The sequence below is a fragment of the Neoarius graeffei genome, chromosome 18 (genome assembly GCF_027579695.1).
Source record: "Neoarius graeffei isolate fNeoGra1 chromosome 18, fNeoGra1.pri, whole genome shotgun sequence".
Classification (NCBI taxonomy): Eukaryota; Metazoa; Chordata; class Actinopteri; order Siluriformes; family Ariidae; genus Neoarius; species Neoarius graeffei.
Window position 1 is genome coordinate 32,227,004 of NC_083586.1, and position 19,461 is coordinate 32,246,464.

Consider the following 19,461-nt stretch of genomic DNA (forward strand, 5'->3'; position numbering starts at 1 on the left):
CTTAATAAAGTGCTCAGTGAGTGTATATTCAGGACAGGTACATCAATATCTGGATGTTGATGGTCATGGTTATTTTGGCTGTCTACCACAGTATACTGGAGCTGAGATTATCATGCGAGTTCAAAATGCAGACTTTCAATGTTTAATTTGAAGATGTTTAGATCCAAATGAAGTGATCAATGTGGGAATTACAGTACTTTTTTATATGGCCCCTCCCTTTTTTAATGATCCAAAAGTAATCAGACAAGTGAAAATCATAAATCAAATGGTCATTTCTAGTGCTTGGTTGCAAACCATTTGCTGTCAATGTCTGAGTTTTTGCTTGTTCTTGGGGCATTTTGCCTTCAGCAGGATATTATATACTCAAGTGGATTCAAGTCAGGGGATTGACCTGGCCAGTGCAAGAAAGTCCATTTCTTTGCTTTAAAAAGTCCTGGGTTGCTTTCAAAGTATACTTTGGGTCATTGCCCATCACCCCTGTGAAAATGCTGTCCAATAGGTTTGAATCTGAGCAGATAATATAATGTAGCTCTATGCCCTTCAGAATTCATTCCGCTAATTTTGTCAGCAGTCACATCAATAAGTACAACTGAACCAGTTCCATTGATAGCTCCATAAGATGAGGTGGTATGCTTCAAATCAGTAGCAGTTCCTTCACTTCTCAATGCTCTTCCTGTCATTCTGCTACAAGTTCAGCATTGTCTCAATATGTTCCAGAACTGTATGGGATTTTTTTAGCTGTCATTTTAGATCTACTTTGGTCTTTCTGTGTTTGAGGCTTAATCAATGAGTTGTATCTAATGATAAACCTGTGATAAATCTATTTACTCTTGTAAAGTCTTCTCTTGACTATTGAATACGCCTACTTTCTGATGGTCATCTACCTGTGGGCTATATGAAAGTATCCACTACAAAATTCACTTTTTTTGTGTGTATATTTTATCAAGCATGGCATACTTTCTGAAGTCTGATGCTAGTGCATATAATTCTAATAAGCCTGACATGAACAAGATAAAACATGGATTATTATTTGCCCTCCCCCCAAAAAACAACCAAATTGCATACATTTTGAACTGCTCAATTACAGTGCTGCATATTGTGAATGTTCAGAATATTTTAATTATCCATCTATAATAAAATATAGAGACAGCAATTATTGATTTGAATTTTTTTTTTTAATTAAATGAGGCCTACACAGTTAAGTCATCACTTTGAACAGTGTACATTCATTTTCAATAAGTGTTATCCATTGCGGGTGAGCTGGAGCCAATCCCAGCTAACATTGGGCAAGAGGTGGGGTACACCCTAGACCACATAGCAGTTTTCTTCTAAATTAAATCTTATTTGTCATATAAGTACATCATTAAAGGTAAGAGGAAAAGCCAGAAAACATTTCTGAACACTCAACTATTTTGTCAAGTTCTTTCTGATAATTTTCAGAACAGCCATGATTGGGGACTGGGGCCCTTCTGTGCAGAGTTTGCATGTTCTTCCTGTGCCTGTGTGGATTTTCTCCAGGTGCTGTGGATTAGGTCAACTGGCTACCCTAAATTGGCGATAGGTTTGAATGGTTGTTTGTCTCTGTTAGTCTTGCAATAGATTGGCGACCTGCCCAGGGTGTACCCTGCCTTTTGCCCGAACTCAGTTGGGTTTGCCTCCAGCTTCCCCCAAGACCCTGGCAGATAAGCAGTACAGATAATGGATGGATGAATGGACAAAGGCCTCTTCTGTAAAATATAAAAGCTGTTTGTGTAGATCAGTGATGTCAGTCATGAAGGGCCACTAACCTACAAAGATTAGCATTCACCACATTCAGACAAAGGTAGTTAGCTGATAGGTTAAATCAGGTGCTAAATTAGACAGGATGTAAAACCCTGCTATGTGGTGATCCCCTGGATTCAAACAAAGCCGCTGAGTTTCTCTTGAGCAAGTGTAAGACGGTCTGTGCGGTTCTGTATGTCAATGCGGTGTCTGCTGACATCTGACTCTTCACGCAAAGCATCAGCCACGTTGGCACCATCCATTAAACCCAGCATCTCCCTGCACAGCAGCTGAGCAGATTCCTTAAGCATGAAATATCTGATCAGCATGGGCACCTGGTCAGCCAAGCGCTGCACCACGATCTGTCAGGAGAAGGAAAAATCTCTAATATAAACACTTTGCAGGTTTTAAGGTAAATGTATAATAAATATGTATTTTTCTTATCTCTTGTACTTGTAAAACATTTTTAATAATTAAAATGATCTTAATACCACAATTTTTAGACAACACATTTGATTTGAATAATAATAATAATAACACAGGAGAGTCTCCATTGTCCAGATTGTGTGGAGCAACAGGGGAAACTGTGACCCACATAGTTAGTGCATGTACTATTTTGGCACAGAAGGAGTACAAGTGGAGGCACAACAATGTTGCATGTATTGTACACTGGTAATTGTGTGGGAAGTTTAGGCTGGAGAGATCTGAGAGATGGTACAAGCACAAGCTTAAGGCAGTGCTGGAAAATGCAAGTGTGAAGCTCCTTTGGGACTTCAGTATCCAATGTGATGAAAATATCATGGTAAGAAGACCATATCTGATACTGGTAGATAAAGAAAGAAAGAACTGCCTCTTGATTGACATTGCAATACCAGGAGATGACAGGGTTACAGCAGGGATGCAAACGGCGCGCCTTTTGGCGGATGCCGCCTTTTTCACGGCTGAATCGTGCAGATCCGATTTTTTTTTAGGGGGGGCGTTGGAGTGTCTGAATAATTTCATCAAAGTAAATTCTGTATTAAAATTACTAAATGAGCAAATGCCGTTACAGTCCATGAAACATGGGAAGTATGAGAAGAAAACAGTAAATCAGAAAGCTGCGCACATTTGCGCGGAAGCTGCGCAATCAGTAAATCAGAAAGCTGCGCACATTTGCGCGGAAGCTGCGCAAATGTGCGCAGCTTTCTGATTTACTGTTTTCTTCTCATACTTCCTATGTTTCATGGACTGTAACGGCATTTGCTCATTTAGTAATTTTAATACAGAATTTACTTTGATGAAATTATTCAGACACTCCAACCCCCCCCCCCCCCCAAAAAAAATCGGATCTGCACGATTCAGCCGTGAAAAAGGCGGCATCCGCCAAAAGGCGCGCCGTTTGCATCCCTGGACAGAGAAGGAGGACAAGAAGGAAGATAAATACCAGCCCTTGAAACTTGAAATAAAGTGGATTTGGGAAATGAATAAAGTGGAGGTTATTCCAATTGTTGTTGGAGCCCTTGGTGTGGTTACAAAAAAAGATCCAACATTGGATCTCAAAGATTGGCGTTGAAATTCGAACTGAGTTGCTGCAAAAGACTGCACTCTTGGGAACAGCCAGAATTTTGAGAGGAGTACTGTAAATGAAGTAAGGAGTGTAAACTGCAGGACCCTTGGCCATTTGTTATGACCCGCTCCTGTGTATTAATTTTGATGACAAAAGATCAGTCTTAGATTGAAGCATAATAATAATGAATCCAATATAAAAAATTTTTTTGGACTGGTGTATATAGTTAATTAACCACTTAACTACTTCAGTATACCTCATAATAAGCCCGCAGCATTTCAGGATATTTGTTTCTGCTGTCAAACCCAGCAAAGTTGTCTTCTGAAGCCTTTTGTCCCTCAGTAGAGTGAGTCTCATTCAAGGTATTGAAGTAGATGCCATCTTGAGTGTAAACGAGTTGCTCCATCTCGAACTGTTCAAAGATCCTCTGCTCCACCTTGGCTTCCTGCTTTGACTGAATGTTGTCTATCTTGTTCTGGGATGTTGATTATAATTATGTGATTACAGAGATTGGATTGAACTGTTTCAGAAATATATTAAACTTTCAGGATACCATCAATCAATCAAACAATCATCTATCTGTAGCTGCTTATCCTGTTCTACAGGGTCGCAGGTGAGCTGGAGCCTATCCCAGCTGACAATGGGCAAGAGGTGGGGTACACCCTGGACAAGTCGCCAGGTCATCGCAGGGCTGACACAGAGACAAATAACCATTCACACTCACATTCACACCTATGGTCAATTTAGAGCCACCAATTAACCTAACCTGCATGTCTTTGAACTGTGGGGGAAACCGGAGCACCCGGAGGAAACCCACGCAGACACGGGGAGAACATGCAAACTCCACACAGAAAGGCCCTTGCAGGCTGCTGGGCTCAAACCCAGAACCTTCTTGTTGTGAGTGATAACCACTACACCACCATGCCACCCCTTCAGGATACAAATGCTTTAATACATTAAAAAAAAATTTTACCGTTGCAACACACTGGAGGAAAGGGTAGCTGAGGAAGCAGGTTTTGGACACGTCTGAAAACTGTTTCTGAATGGTGTCTATAATACAATACAGAGTATACAATCAGAGAATTACTACATTCACCAATGCCTTGTTTTCTTGTGTGCTTTAAAAGGCATTATAAAACATGCTACATTTTTTTCTTATTCACCTGAAGAGAAAAAAAATTGTTGAGGCAAATTGCTGTGGTATAATATTTATAAAACACTTTATTACTTCATTAACTACATACTTTATTAACTTCAGTGGTAACAGTAGCTCTGCTTTGTGCCAGGCCACATCTCACCATCCAGTCTTCTCTGTTCTTTCCTTTCTTTTTGATCTCTCCCCAGGTCTTTTGGATGCTCTTGAATTCTTTCTCGATGGTACGCCTCCAGGTCTCTTTTGGTCTTCCTCTTTTCCTCTTTCCGTCATTAGGTGTCCACTTCAAAGTTTGTCTTGTTATATTCTCTGGATCTTTGCATATCACATGCCCTAACCATTTCCATCTTTTCCTTTTAACTTGTGTCATGATGTCGCATTGACCTGTCCGTTCATATAGTGCTTGATTCGATATTTTATTAAGCCAGTATATGCTACAGATTTTTCGCAGACACGATGAATAAAACCCTGACAGTCTTTTGCTATCCCTCTGTACAATTCTCCAGCATTCTGCACCATAAAGGAGTACTGACAAAACGTTGCTGTTATAAATCCTTAGCTTAGTCTTCTCTGTGATGTTACGAGATCTCCATATTTTATTTAGTTGATGAAAAGATGTTCTCACTTTCTGCAGTCTGTTGGTAATGTCTTTCTCTGTAGCGTTGTCTTTACTAATTATACTGCCAAGGTATGTAAATTCGTCTACTTCCTCTAGCGCATCATTTTCTAAAGTTATTATGGGTGGTGCATCAGTGAGTTGCATGGTCTTCATCTTCTTCTTGCTAATTTTAGGCCTACCCACTCTGCAGCTTTTCCAAGGTCATCAGTCTTTTCCTGTAGATGTTTTCTATTACTTGACAATAGAGCTATGTCATCGGCAAAATCAATATCCTCCAACATAGATGTTAGTGTCCATCTTATTCCTCTACGTTTGTTTCCAATTGTTTTCCTCATGACCCAATCGATAGCAACAAGGAATAGCATAGGTGACATTACGCAGCCTTGTCGCACTCCACTTGTGATGTTAAACCAGTCTGACATCTTGTTGTTGTGGATTACACTACAGGAGAAATTTTCATAGAATAATTTAATGGTGGTTACGAATTTATCTGGGTAACCATATGATTCAAGGATTTTCCAGAGGGTCTCCCTGTGTAAACTGTCAAAAGCCTTCTCGAAGTCTATAAAATTCAAGTGAATCTTGCTATTCCATTCAATAGATTGTTCCATAATGTTCCTCAATGTAAATATGTGATCAATACACCCAGTTCCTGGCCTGAACCCAGCCTGCTCTTTGTGAAGTAAGTTGTTAATTGCTCCATCTAGCCTCATACAGGGGCGGCACGGTGGTGTAGTGGTTAGCGCTGTCGCCTCACAGCAAGAAGGTCCTGGGTTCGAGCCCCGGGGCCGGCGAGGGCCTTTCTGTGTGGAGTTTGCATGTTCTCCCCGTGTCCGCGTGGGTTTCCTCCGGGTGCTCCGGTTTCCCCCACAGTCCAAAGACATGCAGGTTAGGTTAACTGGTGACTCTAAATTGACCGTAGGTGTGAATGTGAGTGTGAATGGTTGTCTGTGTCTATGTGTCAGCCCTGTGATGACCTGGCGACTTGTCCAGGGTGTACCCCGCCTTTCGCCCGTAGTCAGCTGGGATAGGCTCCAGCTTGCCTGCGACCCTGTAGAAGGATAAAGCGGCTAGAGATAATGAGATGAGATGAGATGAGCCTCATACAGATAATCTTGCAGAAAACTTTACTTGGCACCGAGAGGAGTGTTATACCGCGCCAGTTTGTACAGATAGTTTTATCCCCCTTTTTAGGTAACTTAACAATGAGACCCTGGCACCAGTCGCTTGGCAATGTTTCTGAGTTCCATATCTTAGTAAACAGATGGAAAAGTAAGTCTGTAGTGAGTTTTATGTCTGCTTTCAGCATTTCGCTAGTAATGTTATCTATTCCAGGCGCCCTGTTATTTCTCAATCTGTTGATGACTGCTGTTATCTTTTCCTTTGTTGGTGGGTCACAGTTGATGTCAAAAGTATCTCCAAAGGATTCATTGATGGTAGTTGTTTCTGTTGGCTCTGGTCTATTTAGTACTTGCATAAAGTGTTCTGCCCATCTTTTCAGTTGTTCTTCCTCTTGCATAATTTTCACACCGTTTTTGTCCTTCACTGGTTTACAGTCCATAGTAAATCTTCCAGATAGTTCTCTTGTAATCCTATAAACTTCACTCAATTCGCCCTGATTTGCTGCCCTCTCTGCTTCTGTTGACAATTGATCGTAATAAGCTCTCTTGTCCTGCCGTAGTCTCCTTTTTGTCTCTTTGTTGGTTTCAATATATTGTAGATTGCACCTTTCAATCAGTCTGATAGATCATGCACTCTGTTTCTTCTCCTTGAGACTCCTTCTCTTGTCTGTGAGATTCCATGTTTCCTCTGTTATCCAAGTTTTGGCTTTTCTCCTCCTCTTTCCCAATACAATCTTGCATGCATGGATATATCCCTCTTTAATACTGTTCCAAGTAGATTCAACATCTCCATCCAAACCTTCTCCAGTATCACCCAGGACTTGGTATTTATTCCTGAGGGCAAGGCTAAATTTTTTTGCTTATCTTCGGATCTTTCAATTGTGCTGTGTTAAACCTTTGGGTTTGAGTTGATTTTACATTTCTTTGTGCTTTTCTAAGGTGGAGTTTAATTTTAGCTAGCAGTAGGTGGTGATCACTACCTACATCTGCACCTCGTCTTACAATTACATCGTGGAGGGAATGTCTCCACCGACCATTGATCATAATATGGTCGATCTGGTTTCTGTCCCATCCATTTGGTGATATCCAGGTTTTCTTGTGTATTTCATGATGTGGAAAGATGGTGCCACCTATTACAAGATCATTCATTCCACAGAGATCTGCCAGCAGCACTCCGTTCTCATTCATGTCACCACATCCGTGAGATCCCATATTTTTCTCTCTTCCTTCATTCTTGTTCCCTACCTTCGCATTTAAATCGCCCATTAGTATTAGTAGATCGTGCGTTGGTACATCATTGATTATCTTCTGCAGTTGTTGATAGAATATGTCTTTTGTTTCTTCTTCTGCTTCATTGGTTGGGGCATAACATTGTATAATTGTCATCTTTGTATGTTTAGAGTTAAATCGTGCTGTTATTATTCTTTCATTTATAGGTTTCCATCCAATTAAACTTTTCTTTGCTGCTGTATTCATGATTATGGCAACACCTTCTGCGTGATGGTTGTCCTCTCTGCCTGAGTAGATTATAGTATTATTGGATGATGTTGTAATCATTCCATTTCCTGTCCATCTACTTTCACTAACACCAAGGATAGATATGTTGTATCTACTCATCTCACGTTCTACTTGTGCAGTTTTTCCTACTTTGTACATAGTTCGAACATTCCATGTTCCAATAAAACACACACGTTTTGGATTCAAGAGTGATGGTCGTATCATGCGTCGTGCAGTCATATACCCATTTAAAGCCTGGTGATCACCACTGTTGGTCCGGTGTGTTCCAATATCTTGATTATCTTGGTTTATGGTTTCCGTAACTAACTATTTTTTTATGGTGTGGGGAAGTTAACCCCATGACCAACCCCCAACCTGGAGGACCAGGGGACCACTCTTCGTCAGGCCCCTACCCTTTGACCTGTCCGGCTTGGGTGACCCTACCAGGAGTTCACAACTCCCGCCAGCATAGCTCTAGGGGTCATAGGGACACTCAAATCACCCCACCACGATAAGGTGGTAATCCCATAAGGGTGGCCAACATTGATTATTTTCCTATAATAACATTTCCCAGTGTTTTATTCCTTACATCAAATACATCATTGTGGTCAAACTATGTAAATAGAACTATCTGCTCTGATGTCAACTGGCCACACATGTTTAGAGCTGTACAGAAGTACTGCACATATATAATTATTGAATCTTTGTGTATATGTTATACATTTCTACATAATATATGTCCTGTGTGTGATGGTACAGATAATATTCTTAATGTTATTTGATCTAAATCAGATATTCCCATTCCCAACCTTGTCCTTGAAAGCTTTTGTTCCAATCTACTGTACATTAGTCGAGTGCTAATTACCTGGCCCATGTAAACTGGAATCTGAAGCCATATAAACTTAGAAGAAAAAGATTGCATAGATCAGTGGCATCAAACATAATGGGCTGCAGGCCATCACTGCCCTGATAAAAGTTGTAACCCAGCAAACCAAATGAATTCGGAATGAATGCTGTGAACTGAAATTGTCTTGTGGACTGTCTCATCTCATCTCATTATCTCTAGCCTCTTTATCCTTCTATAGGGTTGCAGGCAAGCTGGAGCCTATCCCAGCTGACTACGGGTGAAAGGCGGGGTACACCCTGGACAAGTCGCCAGGTCATCACAGGGCTGACACATAGACACAGACAACCATTCACACTCACATTCACACCTACGGTCAATTTAGAGTCACCAGTTAACCTAACCTGCATGTCTTTGGACTGTGGGGGAAACTGGAGCACCCGGAGGAAACCCACGCGGACACGGGGAGAACATGCAAACTCCGCACAGAAAGGCCCTCGCCGGCCACGGGGCTCGAACCCGGACCTTCTTGCTGTGAGGCGACAGCGCTAACCACTACACCACCGTGCCGCCCTCTTGTGGACTGTAACTGAATTAAAAGATTCCAACAAAAAAGAGAGTCTCTGTTATTCCACTAGGATGCAAATACAGCAATAAACTCAGGGCTCAAAAAAAAAAATCTACAGTCAAACTGTGATTTTGACATCATTAGGAAACTAAAAAAATTACATGTAATCCCACAAGTAACTTTCCCATTTAATTCAGTTTATTTGCAGGCTGTACCATTACAAAATATGAAGCACTTCACAGGGATTGGGGATGTGGAAGGTGGATGTAAGCCACTGTACGATAAAACCCTAATTTGGAAAAATGACTGTTCTTGATAATGAATTGTCAGTTTATTTTTGTAGGCGATATACTGTATGTTCCATGTACCTTTCTGATAAATATGTTAATAAATAAACACATTTAAATTGAGTTGTTTATGCTATTGGTGTACGAAACTGAAAGCTGATGAATGAAAGTTGTGAAGGTTAGTGGTAGAAACCTACCTCTGATGACTCTGAGTGTGTCAATGGCTGGTCCTGTTAGCTGGATCACCAGCTTCTGCACCACCATTTCAAACACTTTGTAGTCACTGAAACCAGGTAGCTCTCGTCCTCTGTGCTTCAAGTCATATTCATTCACCACATCCTGGACCGTTTTGTGGACTGTATTGGGTTTAAATTTGACCAAAAATCAACTTCTCCATCAGTTCCCATCAATAGGCCTCCTTTACTTGGAGTTTCCACAAGACTTATTTTAATTGCTCTAGACCAATACTAGCCAATGTTAATACTTGTTCCACTATGCCATAGTTCTCTCCATGGGGACAATGTGCTTTTTTAGAAAATGTATCTTGGCTCTTGAAAACTATGAAAATCATTTGTCATGGCTTCTGCATATGAATTGTGTACTCACATGATGCCTTTGTGTTGTCAAGATGGTCTTTCCACTGTTTGAATTCAAACCGAAGCAATACAAACAAGTTGTCGTTGTTGACCACTTCTCCAGATGCCAAGCGGTTGATCTTATCATTAAATTTAGTCAAGGTCTGAAACAACAAGCAACCATGAAAAAGATTTAGACAGATTGGCATAGTGCTCTGGATTTAAAAAGAAAAAGTTACACACATCAATAAAAAAGATCTTCCTCTTGTGTGGGTCCAGTGGTGGGCCAGCTTCACACTGACTCAGCTCTTTTCTCAAGCTCCACAGCTGCTTCTTTATTTCCTCTGAGATCAGAGGTAATGATTTCTTAAAAAAAAAAAAAAAAAGGGTAATGAAATACATACATACATACATACATACATACATACAGCAAAATTAGGTCAGAAAAAACACAATTAATGAGGTCATATTTTGTCACGCAAACTTCAACAAACAGCCCTCAATCAACCCTTTGCATTTGCCATGGAGCTTTAGTGATTCCAGGTCTGCATTTTTTCCCCACAAAAACCTGATTTTTATTATAGCTCTGACTGTAGAATCATGCAGTGTCACATGTTCATGTATGGACTCCCCCTCCCCCCATATTTGAACTCCATTTGGGCTGATAATTTTATGTCCATAACACATCATCAGCAATGATTTAGATGGTACATGTGAACAGTCACGGATGTAATGAACATGAATGAGGTAAATTAGTTACTCTATAATCCTCGCTATAGATATTAGATTTTAGCCCTACCATCTAATATAATGACCAGCTGTCACAGGGATTGCTTTTGTGTCATATAGCATCCCTCTGGAGTACTCAACCTTTCTGTGGCAATTTCACTGACTGCCTTTTCTGATTTTCTGAATATAATGCCAAACTGTTCTTACTTACATTGAAACATAATAATACATAATAGTATAAAATATGTAAAAGAATAGAAACATACTTTGATGTGATCAACCAGGTCTTGAGTCAGTTTGGTGGCAAGACACTGAATAGTTGCTTTCTCCTCATACAACAGGCAACTGGCAATAAAAAAATTACAGTAAATTCCCAGTAAATCACAAGTTGGTCAAATGTCATAAATAACGAAGTAGTTCTTTACACCTGAAGTATTCATGACGTCTGAAGAATTCCCTCTCTACTTGAGTGGCCTCCGACAGAGAGATCTTATCATTAATTTGCTTTTGGCCACGGCATTTAACAATGACATATCCTTTGCTTAAGGGAATGACTTGATTTCGGACTATTTCCAATACATTCTTCTCTGTTCCTTTGTCTATAAGGTCTGGCTTTGTAAGAATAGCTGTTAGAATAAAATAAATAAAGGTATAATAATAGTAATAATAATAATAATAATAATGTTGCTGTTTTGCTAATTAGCTTGGTTGACACTTTACCCAATGTCCTTTTCCCTTCAGGATCCACTTCCTGTGCCATTTTCAGAGCTTCTGTTGTTGCTATGTCGACATTACATGGGACCACAACCAGATTTATAGTTTGATCCTTCTCTATATATTTTCGTATGAGATTTTTGATCTAGACAACAATAAGACAAGCAAAACTACAATTTAATAAAAAGGCATTAATATGGTTAGCAAAATAAATCAAGTCACAGATTACACTAACCTGATGTCCAATGTCTTCAGGTTGTCCTTTTACAGGAACTCGGGCAATCCCAGGGAGATCAATCAGTGTGAGGTCACACACATCAGGAGCCATGATCTCCAGAGTGATGAGTTCATCACAAATTCCAACACCTTCTCCAGCCAGCTCATTCTGGGCTGTTACAGATATGTAACAAGTGTTATAAAAATTAAACATATTTCATTGAAGCTTTATAAGGCATTATTTGGGCTGTTAAATGTTTTCTTACACAGTTATAAACAATTATACACATAGTTCTAATGATTTATGACAATGATCTTCATAGAAAGTGTGAGGGTAAAAATCTTTAGCTAATGGACATTTTTGTTTTATGTAATTGAGAAGACTTAATGGAGAAGTTCAAACACATTACCACTGGATAGAAATTCTAAAGCAGAACCTGACAGCACAGTTCTTTCAGAACCATAAGAAAGGAATTTTATCTGTTTGTCTTTATCTGTTTATTTTCTTATTCTCACTAATTTTACCAACCTGCCTCAACGTAACCCTCAACCAGTGATGGGTCATCAAACTCAATGAACTGCTCATTGTAAGATATTACGGCTTGCCACTGAACACCACATTTAATCTTCCTCAGCTTTAGCTCCAGTGGACATCTTGTCACAATACCTGAAGTCGACAAAGCACATTATACTTCAGCTTTGGGTTTTCTTACTTCTCCTTATGTCAAACAGACAAATTTCATATACAGTGTCTGTGTGTAAAAAAGAAAGAAGTGAAAATGTTGCTGCTTGATTTTTTTTTTTTTTGCTTGAACTGACATCTGAAAAAATCCCAACAGCTCATATTTAAAAAGTGATAATATCTGCAGGCTAATGTAATATATTTATTACTCTATAAGAGAAATAGGAAAACAACCCACCACTTCCTCTGGGTAATGCCACCCCAGATAGTGCTTCCAACACAGAGCTTTTTCCAGAACTCTGATCTCCAACTACAGCTATAGTTGGCAAAGCCAAATCTTCTTCAATACCAATTAGTCTCAAGGAGTCAATCAGATCAATTAAAGGACGAACCTTCTCCTCTAAATGGTTATGGAAGACTCCTTCCATTGGCTTACTGTGAATAAGTAAAAGGCATTGAGAATACTGTACTGTGAATACGTAAAATGCAAATTTTACATTTGACAGTCACACAAGTTGATGACTGCTTGATGACATTAAATTTATACTGACCTGTTTTCACCAGCATAAGCAATTTCTTCATAATTACCTTGTTCACTCTCCATCATCTAGCAAACAAATTCTATATGTGTAGTTACTGTTGCTTTCCTTTAATGCTTTTTGCAAGTAGAATAATTAACTTTTGGTTCTCTCACATAATAGAAATAAAGGAAATATTTTATTTCTATAAATAAAATATAGGAAAAATAGAAATATTTTTCTTACCTGGCTGTGTACAGCAACTTGATTTCACAAAGTGATTCAGAATAAAATGAAAGCTATTCATGTTGCTTTATATGAACCTATTTGCCACACCTCTAACATGGATATGGATGGAGAACTGTCATTAAAATGCCCACATTTGGGCAATAAAATAAGAAACCAAAAGTGAAAAAGATCTGAATGTCGGGTTTTACAGATTTCCTCTTTGGACTTTCCAAGTTTTAATCACCTGCTTGATCTATCCTGATATCCTATTTCTGGTTGTAGTTCTCAGCACTCGGAAACCACTCATTGCTGCGAAGATAAGGACTGCTTAAAGATACAGAGTGGAAAGATCTAGCAACGTTGCCGTTGTGAAGTCGTCTGGATGAGTAGAACGGATTTGTTTATGATGACGTCACAACCACATGACTGTGAGTGCTTCACGCTGGGTAGAAGTGTAACGAACTCGATGCGAGTTGTCAACAAATCCTATAACTTGGTTCATGAAACGCGCTTACAAAATATTTTCACTGTGAATATTTATTGTGTAATGGTGCAAAGAGAGAGAGAGAGAGAGAGAGAGAGAGAGAGACTCTGCCCTTAGGGCAGAGTCAATCCCGCCAGCAAAAATAGGGGAAAAAAAGGAGCGATCTCACCTCTTCAGATATTGGTTTAAGTCCTACAATACATTCCTCAAAAAGGGCGTAGAAGAGCAAATTAATCCATCAACGTGTAGCATTCAATTTATCCCGGACCATTAAAGACGCCGCCTTCCGCGTAGAATCATACGTCATCCTCGCCGCCATATTGGATAGGTCAAAGCGGAGAATAAAGATTCATGTGCTGCGTTTAACTGTACCAACAGGTTTACCGTCCAAACGAGATCACATGGGATTACCTTTCACAGGTGAGAAACAACAAATTAATCCATCAACGTGTAGCATTCAATTTATTCCGGACCATTAAAGACGCCGCCTTCCGCGTAAAATCATACGTCATCCTCGCCGCCATATTGGATAGGTCAAAGCGGAGAATAAAGATTAGCTGCGTTTAACTGTACCAACAGGTTTGCCGTCCAAACAAGATCACATGGGATTACCTTTCACAGGTGAGACTGGAAAAATACTTTTCATTGTATTTGGTCATTATAATGTAATTTTACGAACAGATTTTCCTGACTTTGTGGCTAATATGAAGTCTCGTGCATAATAGTTTATGCGCATGCATCCTTACTTCTTCTATTGTTCTGGTGTCTCTGAAGGGACCGTCTTACAGCGCCCCTAGAGGTGTGGCATGTGTATTGCATCGTTTTCAGCAAGCGTTGCGTTGCCATATGGACCTGATATTTTACTGATCGTTGCCCATGTGGACGCGATATATTTTTAACTAACATCTTGTTGCTGTTGTCGTGTGGATGTAGCCTTAGAAACCATGAAGATGGATTTGGACTGCATTTGATTCCAACAGTTTTGCTACAATGGCTTAGGACGACAATTGCCATAATAGCTTTAAGACTGCAATTGTCACTAACAGTTTTGCACTCAAGTCTCCATCAGTGAACAGCTAATAACGTCAACCAAATAGACTTCATGTTAAAACTATAATGAATTTCCTGATTTCACAATTGCAGTTTTTAACTATATAGCACACAATTATAGAAAGGAATTATAAATTATTTTCACCATTCAATGTAAACCAGATGATGATGCCCTTTTGAGTTCCCCCTTGAGTCATTCAAGGTTTCTTCATCATGTCATCTCAGGGAGTTTTTCCTTGCCATTGTCACCTCTGGCTTACTCATTCGGGGTAAATTCATCTCATCTCATCTCATTTTCTTCCGCTTATCCGGGGCCGGGTCGCAGAGGCAGCAGTCTGAGCATGGAAGCCCAAACTTCCCTCTCCCCAGACACCTCGGCCAGCTCCTCGGGAAGAACACCGAGGCGTTCCCAGGCCAGCCGAGAGACATAGTCCCTCCAGCATGTCCTGGGTCTTCCCCGGGGCCTCCTCCTGGGGGGACATGCCTGGAACACCTCCCCAGGGAGGCATCCAGGAGGCATCCAAAAGAGATGCCCGAGCCACCTCAGCTGATTCCTCTCGATGTGGAGGAGCAGCGGTTCTACTCCGAGCTCCTCCCGAGTGACTGTGCTTCTCACCCTATCTCTAAGGGAGTGCCCAGCCACCCTGCGAAGGAAACTCATTTCGGCTGCTTGTATCTGCGATCTTGTTCTTTCGGTCATTACCCAAAGCTCATGACCATAGGTGAGAGTTGGAACGTAGATTGACCGGTAAATCGAGAGCTTCGCCTTTTGGCTCAGCTCCTTCTTCACCACAATGGACCGGTAAAGCGACCGCATCACTGTGGAGGCTGCACCAATCCGCCTGTTGATCTCACGTTCCATCCTTCCCTCGCTCGTGAACAAGATTCTGAGATACTTAAACTCCTCCACTTGAGGCAGGACTTCTCCACCAACCTGAAGAGGGCAAGCCACCCTTTTCCAGTCGAGAACCATGGCCTCGGACTTGGAGGTGCTGATTCTCATCCCAGCCGCTTCACACTTGACTGCAAACCGCCCCAGTGCATGCTGAAGGTCCTGGTTTGAAGAAGCCAACAGGACAACCTCATCTGCAAAAAGCAGAGATGAAATCCTGTGGTTCCCAAACAGGATTCCCTCTGGCCCCTGGCTGCACCTAGAAATTCTGTCCATAAAAATTATGAACAGAACTGGTGACAAAGGGCAACCCTGCCGGAGTCCAACATGCACTGGGAACAGGTCTGACTTACTGCCGGCAATGTGAACCAGACTCCTGCTCCGTTCATACAGGGACTGGACAGCCCTTAGCAAAGGGCCCCGAACCCCATACTCCTGAAGCACCCCCCACAGGATACTATGAGGGACACGGTCGAATACCTTCTCCAGATCCACAAAGCACATGTGGACTGCTTGGGCAAACTCCCATGAACCCTCGAGCACCCTATGAAGGGTATAGAGCTGGTCCAGTGTTCCACAACCAGGACGAAAACCACATTGTTCCTCCTGGATCTGAGGTTTGACTATTGGCCGAATTCTCCTCTCCAGTACCCTGGAGTAAACCTTCCCGGGGAGGCTGAGAAGTGTGATTCCCCTATAATTGGAGCACACTCTCTGGTCCCCTTTCTTAAAAAGAGGGACCACCACCCCGGTCTGCCACTCCAGAGGCACTGTCCCCAACTGCCATGCGATGTTGCAGAGGCGTGCCAGCCAAGACAGCTCCACAACATCCAGAGACTTGAGATACTCAGGGAGGATCTCATCCACCCCCAGTGCCTTGCCACCGAGGAGCTTGCAAACCACCTTACTGACTTTGGCTTGTGTAATGGATTAGTCCACCTCTGAATCATCAGCCTCTGCTTCCTCAATGGAAGATGTGATGGTGGAAGACGTGATGGTGGGATTGAGGTGATCCTCGAAGTATTCCTTCCACCGCCCGACAATATCCCCAGTTGAGGTCAACAGCTCCCCACCCGCACTGTAAACAGTGTTGGCAGAGTACTGCTTCCCCCTCCTGAGGCACCGGACGGTTTGCTAGAATTTCCTCAAGGCCAACCAATAGTCCTCCTCCATGGCCTCACTGAACTCCTCCCAGTTCCAAGATTTTGCCTCCACAACTGCCCGAGCTGTGGCACGCCTGGCCTGCCGATACCCGTCAGCTGCCTCAGGAGTCCTGGAGGCCAACATGGCCCAATAGGACTCCTTCTTCAGCTTGACAGCATCCCTTACTTCTGGTGTCCACCACCGGGTTCGGGGATTGCTGCCATGACAGGCACCGGAGACCTTGCGGCCACAGCTCCAAACAGCCGCGTCAACAACGGAGGCAGAGAACATGGTCCACTCAGACTCAATGTTCCCCGCCTCCCTCAGAAGCTGGGAGAAGCTCTCCCGGAGGTGGGAGTTAAAGACCTCCCTGACAGAGTGCTCGGCCAGACGTTCCCAGCAGACCCTCACCATACGTTTGGGCCTGCCAGGTCTGTCTGGCTTCCTCCTCTGCCAGCGGATCCAACACACCACCAGGTGGTGATCAGTTGACAGCTCAGCCCCTCTCTTCACCTGAGTGTCCAAGACACAGGGCCAGAGATCAGATGAAACGACAACAAAGTCGATCATTGACCTCTGACCTAAGGTGTCCTGGTGCCATGTGCACTTATGGACACCCCATGCTCGAACATGGTGTTTGTTATGGACAAACCGTGACTAGCACAGAAGTCCAATAACAAAGCACCACTCGGGTTCAGATCGGGGAGGCCGTTCCTCCCAATCACGCCCCTCCAGGTGTCACTGCCGTCACCCACGTGAGCGTTAAAGTCCCCCAGTAGAACAATGGAGTCCCCAGCCTGAGCACCTCTCAGTACCTCTCCCAGGGACTCCAAAAAGGCTGGATACTCTATACTGCTATTTGGCCTATAGGCACAAACAACAGCAAGAGCCCTCTCCCCGACCTGAAGGCGCAGAGAGGCAACCCTCTCGTTCACTGGGGTAAACTCCAACACATGGCGGCTGAGCTGGGGAGCTATAGGCAAGCCCACACTAGCCCGCCGCCACTCACTGTGGGCGACTCCAGAGAAGTGGAGAGTCCAGCCCCTCTCGAGGAGCTGGGTTCCGGAGCCCAAGCTGTGCATGGAGGTGAGCCCGACTATCTCTAGCCGGTATCTCTCAACCTCCCGCACAAGCTCAGGCTCTTTCCCCCCCAGTGAAGTGACATTCCATGTCCCAACAGCTAGCCGCTGTGTTCGGGGATCAGGTCGTCGAGGCCCCTGCCTTTGACTGCCACCCACTCCACACTGCACCAGCCCCCTACAGCTACCTCTGTGGGTGGTGAACCCACAGGAGGTCGGGCCCATGTCACCACTTTGGGCTGAGCCCGGCCGGGCCCCGTGGGCAAAGGCCACCAGGCGCTCGCATACGAGCCCCAACCCTGGGCCTGGCTCCAAGGTGGGGCCCCGGCTGTGCCATACTGGGCGACGTCATGGTCCTTGATTTTTTTTTATTTCCATAAGGGGTTTTGGTGAAGTGCTCTTGGTCTGGCCTGTCACCTAGGACCTGTCTGCATTGGGAAACCCTAACAGGGGCGTAATGCCCCCGACAACATAGCTCCTAGGATCATTCAAGCACACAAACCCCTCCACCACAATAAGCTGGCAGTTCTAGGAGGTGTCATTCGGGGTAAATTTATAAATGTAATTTTTTTAATGTAAAGCTGCTTTGTGACAATGTCTATTATTAAAAGCACAATACAAATAAAAATTGAATTGAATTAAAGTGTTTCTTCCAGGTCATCATTGTCCCAATCTCTCTGGCCATTATTCTGGGGGTGGAAGTTGGACAACAGGCTCACCATGGCTCTGAGTTGCTCAACAGAGAAACCTCCAGACTTGGGAAATGAGCTGAGGGCCATGGTTGGTTACAATGTCTGAGGGGATCCCATGGATCTAGAAAGTGTTTTGAACCAGGTGGTCAGTGGTTTCACTGGCAGTTAGGAGTTAGGAAGGGCTATGAAGTGAAATATCTTGGGGAGGTGGTCAATGAAGGTGAATATTACTGTGTTCCCTTGTGAGGGGGTTAGACTTGCTCCAAAATTGAGTTCAACATGTGACCAAGGGTAACTCGAGACAGGCAGGGAACAAAGCAGCCCAGTGAGTGATCAATGGGAGTTCTTATTGCGAGCATGCACAGTGCAGGCAGAGACATATCCTTGAGTGTTGGCATTCTTACTGGGCCACCAGAAATGTCACTTCGTGAGGGACAGGGTATGGCTGACTCTTGGGTGGCAAGGGAAGCAGGAGATGTGGACCATTGGAAAACTTGAGAGCAGACTGAGGCTACATCCACATAACGGCAACGAGATGTTATTTAAAAAAATATCGCGTCCACATGGGCAACGATCAGTAAAATATCAGGTCCATATGGCAACGCAACGCTTGCTGAAAACGATGCAATACACATGCCACACCTCTACGAGCGCTGTAAGACGGTCCCTTCGGAGACACCAGAACAATAGAAGTAGTAAGGACGCATGCGCATAAACTATTATGCGCGAGACTTTATATTAGCCACAAAGTCAGAAAAATCTGTTCGTAAAATTACATTATAATGACCAAATACAATGAAAAGTATTTTTCCAGTCTCACCTGTGAAAGGTAATCCCATGTGATCTCGTTTGGATGGCAAACCTGTTGGTACAGTTAAACGCAGCACATGAATGAGGCATCTTTATTCTCCGCTTTGACCCATCCAATATGGCGGCGAGGATGACATATGATTCTACGCGGAAGGCGGCGTCTTTAATGGTCCGGAATAAATTTAATGCTACACGTTAATGGATTAATTTGTTCTTCTATGCCCTTTTTGAGGAATGTATTGTAGGACTTAAA

General features: G+C 42.8%; 1 protein-coding gene across 1 annotated transcript; it reads right to left on the minus strand.

Annotated features, from left to right (window-relative positions):
* Window positions 1-1,159: 1,159 nt before the first annotated feature.
* On the minus strand, window positions 1,160-13,109 carry LOC132866118 (interferon-induced GTP-binding protein Mx1-like). Its single transcript, XM_060898702.1, has 14 exons — window positions 13,077-13,109; window positions 12,864-12,919; window positions 12,551-12,747; window positions 12,160-12,297; window positions 11,650-11,804; window positions 11,421-11,559; window positions 11,128-11,326; window positions 10,967-11,045; window positions 10,215-10,337; window positions 10,003-10,135; window positions 9,594-9,752; window positions 4,281-4,357; window positions 3,564-3,782; window positions 1,160-2,123 (listed from the first exon to the last, which is right to left on the minus strand). The coding sequence occupies exons 2-14, from the start codon at window positions 12,917-12,919 to the stop codon at window positions 1,899-1,901; spliced, it is 1,899 nt and encodes a 632-aa protein (XP_060754685.1). The 5' UTR covers window positions 13,077-13,109; the 3' UTR covers window positions 1,160-1,898.
* Window positions 13,110-19,461: the final 6,352 nt, after the last annotated feature.